General features: G+C 46.2%; 1 protein-coding gene across 1 annotated transcript in view; it reads right to left on the bottom strand.

Moving 5' to 3' along the window:
- The window catches only part of FADS2 (fatty acid desaturase 2), a 132,320-nt gene that overhangs the window by 91,355 nt on the left and 36,929 nt on the right, over positions 1-4,036 (bottom strand). Inside the window, exons 10-11 of the mRNA XM_019514857.1 lie at positions 2,797-2,876; positions 1,613-1,738 (exon numbers count right to left, since the gene is read on the bottom strand). Of these exons, the coding sequence (XP_019370402.1) occupies positions 1,613-1,738; positions 2,797-2,876 (206 nt within the window). The remainder of the gene's footprint in view (positions 1-1,612; positions 1,739-2,796; positions 2,877-4,036) is intronic.

Raw genomic sequence — 4,036 nt, forward strand, 5'->3', positions numbered from 1 at the left:
CCCCCTGGCCACACAGTTGTGCAAGTTTTGCACCCTTGTGCCTTGGCCAGTCCCTCCACTGCCTGATGATGCCACCCGGAGCCTAGGACTGGCCCCCGTGCCCCCTGCCAGCCTGGGTTTGCTCCATCCCAGCTCGAATTGCTGTTGTCTCTGGCACACATATAGATGCTGTGCCCAGGAGCAGTTTACTCTGGCTGAAACAGCTCCAGAGTTTATTGCTTTGCTTTAATTTCACATGTAGATGCACCCACTGAGGATGTGACCTAAAAGAAAACAAAAATCAGCTCCACAAAGAACAACTGGCAACTAACCAGAATTCATACTAAAAGAATTTCCCTTTCCCCTCCCTGTTGTTCCCCTTTATGGGTTCCAGCCACCATCAGCACTCCTAAAACAATTAATTATGTACCTTGCAAGAGAACTGAGCTATGCTGGAACAAAACTTCCTATTCACAACACAATCCTTGGGCTTGGGAATACTCTGCATGGCTTAGAATCAACATTATGCAAGTGTGAGGGACTTCTCAGGGATGAGGCATTTACTCTCTCAAACAAGGGCCACACAGATGCTTCCCCATGGAGTATGTGACATAGTTGCTACCACGTTCAGCTGGCTGAAATGGCTGTGATACTCTTGCCAACAATGAATAGCCCTGTATTCCATAGGGGCTCTTACTGTCTTACTGGAATGAGGTGGGGAAAATATCTCTGAATTTAGATCTATATTCACCTATCTTGAGGTTGCCAAAGAAAGGGCTATATACTCTCCCTTTTCTTGATAGCAGGAAGGTTTTATTATTTAGATTTGATTGGGATATAGCTTGACATGCTTCACATTAGGAGCTCCTATATTAAAGGTCAAATAAATTCAGTGCTTGGTTCATTTGAGGGAACTTGTATGTGTTGCAGCCACATGAATTGAAAAATGCCGTGCTGACAAATGCCAGGCAGATGACCCATGCACATCAGAGCAGCATTCAACGTACCTGAGGACAAGAGGGCAGGAGCAGAGGTGGTTTTCTGCTCCATCTCCCTGTTCATCTTAATTTCTGCCCATTCTCCCGGCTAAAACTACATTCCCTATGTCTGAGAACTATCAGATGAACAGGGAGATGCTGTAGGCAATGACACAGTTGCTTCTCAGGTTTAAATAGGCAACTACTAGTATAGTATGCTGGGAAAAGTGTCATATACCTAATAAGCACCAAGCAAGCAACAAACTCCTGGCTATGCAATGCTTTGCTGACCAGGATGGAAGGCACTCTGTGTTACAGAATTGTGCCTACTTCTGTTTTGGGGATTGCTATGTCTTTTGCCTTCCTATGACGATGTGATCTGGGTTCCCCATTGATCTAAACTGTCTTCACCCCATCAGAGGCAGTGGCATCATATCACTTCTACAATAAATCAGTATTTCTAAAAGGGCAGTCCAGATGCTTTTTTATGTGGGGCAACAAAACTGTCATTGCACTAATGTTTTAAGCTCTGATGCCATTTCTTAAGGTGCAGGGGTCAATAAAGCCAGACCTCTGTATATTAGGGAGGAAAAAAGAGGTTACCAGAATGCTGGCATTGACACTGCAGCCTCCAGATAGTAATGAAAGCCTCTTACCCAACTATGTCTACGAAAGCTCTTCCAAGAGTCTTCTCTTCATAGTGGATTCCATACTTGGCGCACAATGATTTGACCAGCGGTTTAATCTTCCAAAAGTTGTGACGTGGCATTGTTGGAAACAGGCTTGAATAAAGAAATAGAGAGAGCCTGAGAAAAGCCTAGCAACAGTGCTCAGGGGACACACATTTCTTTCTGCCTCCTCCTACAGCTAATTATTTCTCCCTCAACAATACAGGCAGATAGAACAAAGTGAGTGAAATGCAAGCTTTGAAGTACTCTCTTTTAAGGATGCTCTCAAAAACAAGTACAATCATTCCCATTCCAGCTGTGTCATGCCCCAAAACAAAAACATCTTTAGAAAGAGAATGAAAGATTGGCTTGACAAACAGAAGGAGATGCTGTCACCAATACAGATGGCATGTTGGTGTAGTAGGCAGTAAGGAAACATTGCTTGGTCTACTGAGGTGGCTGCCATTCTCTTTGGACAACAGTTTATTGTCTGTTGCTGAAGTGAATTGTCAGTGACTTCCTTTCATGTGCCTAGATGCTCGAAAAGCAGAGAAACAAATAAAGAATTTGTGGTCACATTACCCTATGCTGCTCAGTTGGGAATTGTTTTATTTCCTAAGCCAACTTCCAGGCCTGCCTTCACATGACCTCTGCTTTAAAATTCACACTGTCCTGGGTAACAATTCTGAAGAGTGGATCTAAATATGTCAATATCTTTGAACACTAGTATTCCCCCCCTAGGTATAGGTATAGGAGGGGCAGAGGGTGGGGGGCACTGCTCTATAAATTGAAGACTATTCTGGGCTGGTAGAAGACAGAAAGACTTGATATAAAATAGATAGAAAAGCTCAATTTTGAGATGATTTAGTTGCCATTTTAATCCACAGGAGCCTTTCCATTGACTCTTAATCAGTGTCTAATTAAACTTCAAGGTCATGAGGGTGAAAAGTTAAGTTGCTTGTGGTGATAGGTGAAAAATATTTGTGCTAACTGTGAAAAGAGATTAACTCCAGTTGATTTTCTGATCCTATAATATTCACTGGTACACATTCATGTCCCTTCTTCTCCCCAGCTATCATCTGCCCTCTTTGATCCCACCCCTGCCCAGACTGCCCACGTTGTGACCTGCTTGTCCATAAGATCCCTTGCTATCATACCAGACTCATACTCACTGGTGCTCAATTTGGAAGTTCAGGTGTCCGGTGAACCAGTCATTGAAAAAGGACTGCTCAATATTGCACGTGGCAGCCAACTGCAAAGACATGAAGACAACCATAAATGCCAGTGAAGCCTGAAAACACTTGATGCCACTGGGCCCTTCCTGCATGTGACAGACACCAAAGCAGAGGTGTAACAACGCAGCCAGGTGCCTAGAACAGCAGAGATTTCTGGCTGCTGCTGTACCACTGGCGTGATGAGGTAGCCGGAGAGATACTTCAAATCAGAGATGGAGACGTGCCTCAATGCACCAGCAACCTGTAAGGTAAAACATTCACTCAGAAGCTTTAGATAGGTCCCCTATATTCCTCTAAGCCACTGTTAAACAAAATATGGCCCTGTAGCAAGGACCCCTAGCCCCTCTTCCTTTAGAGGTAGGGAGCCAACACCAAAGGGCTACAGTTATGTAGGCAGCTGGGCAAGGAGCAGTTACAGAGCAACACGCAGCCAGGAGAACCTACAAGGGTTAAAGGGCAGTACGAAGCTGCAGCCTAGTAGCTAAGTTGCAGCACCTGGTAGCTGGTTGAGTATGGGGCCATGTGGTCTGAAGGGGTGGAGCTCCAGCCTACTAAAAGTGTGGATCTCTAAGCCAGAGGGCTTAGTCTGGCCTTATTTCCTACCGTGAGCAGAATTTCTGCTGGCCTGGAATGTAACAACGGGGAATCCAACTAACCAGGTACCTGAAGACTTGCAATACAGCCAGCAGCCAAAGGGTAGGAGGTGACTTGGGTTTGGGGGGACCAAATGTGCAGATGCTTACTGCACAGTAAATTGGTCTACGCCATGGTTACTTTGCTACCTGCAAATGCAGGTAGTAAATTAACTGTGGAGTAGTTACTGTTCAATAATGCATGTGTAGATGGCTGACCAGGAGCAAATTTGCTGCTGGGCAGCAAGGGGCAGGAGATCACTCCCTGCCTCCAGAAGCTGCCTGCTGCCAGGATGGGTTCCAAGCTCAGAGTCTGGCCAGGACAATGTCCCCTTGCCCTGGCAGCAGGCAGCTCCCAGACTGGGCTTTGTGATTGGAGCAGGGGCTGGGAGACTGCTCCCTGATCCTGGGAGCTGCCTGCTGATGGGGTGGTCTCCAAGCTCAGAGTCCACCGTAGCAGCAAGCAGCTCCCAGGATCATGGAGCAATCTCCCAGCCCCTGCTCTGATTGCAGAGCAGGGGCTGGGACCTCCCTGCATGTGCAGA

This window comes from Gavialis gangeticus, unplaced genomic scaffold (assembly GCF_001723915.1).
Source record: "Gavialis gangeticus isolate Ggan-Ray unplaced genomic scaffold, GavGan_comp1, whole genome shotgun sequence".
Classification (NCBI taxonomy): domain Eukaryota; kingdom Metazoa; phylum Chordata; order Crocodylia; family Gavialidae; genus Gavialis; species Gavialis gangeticus.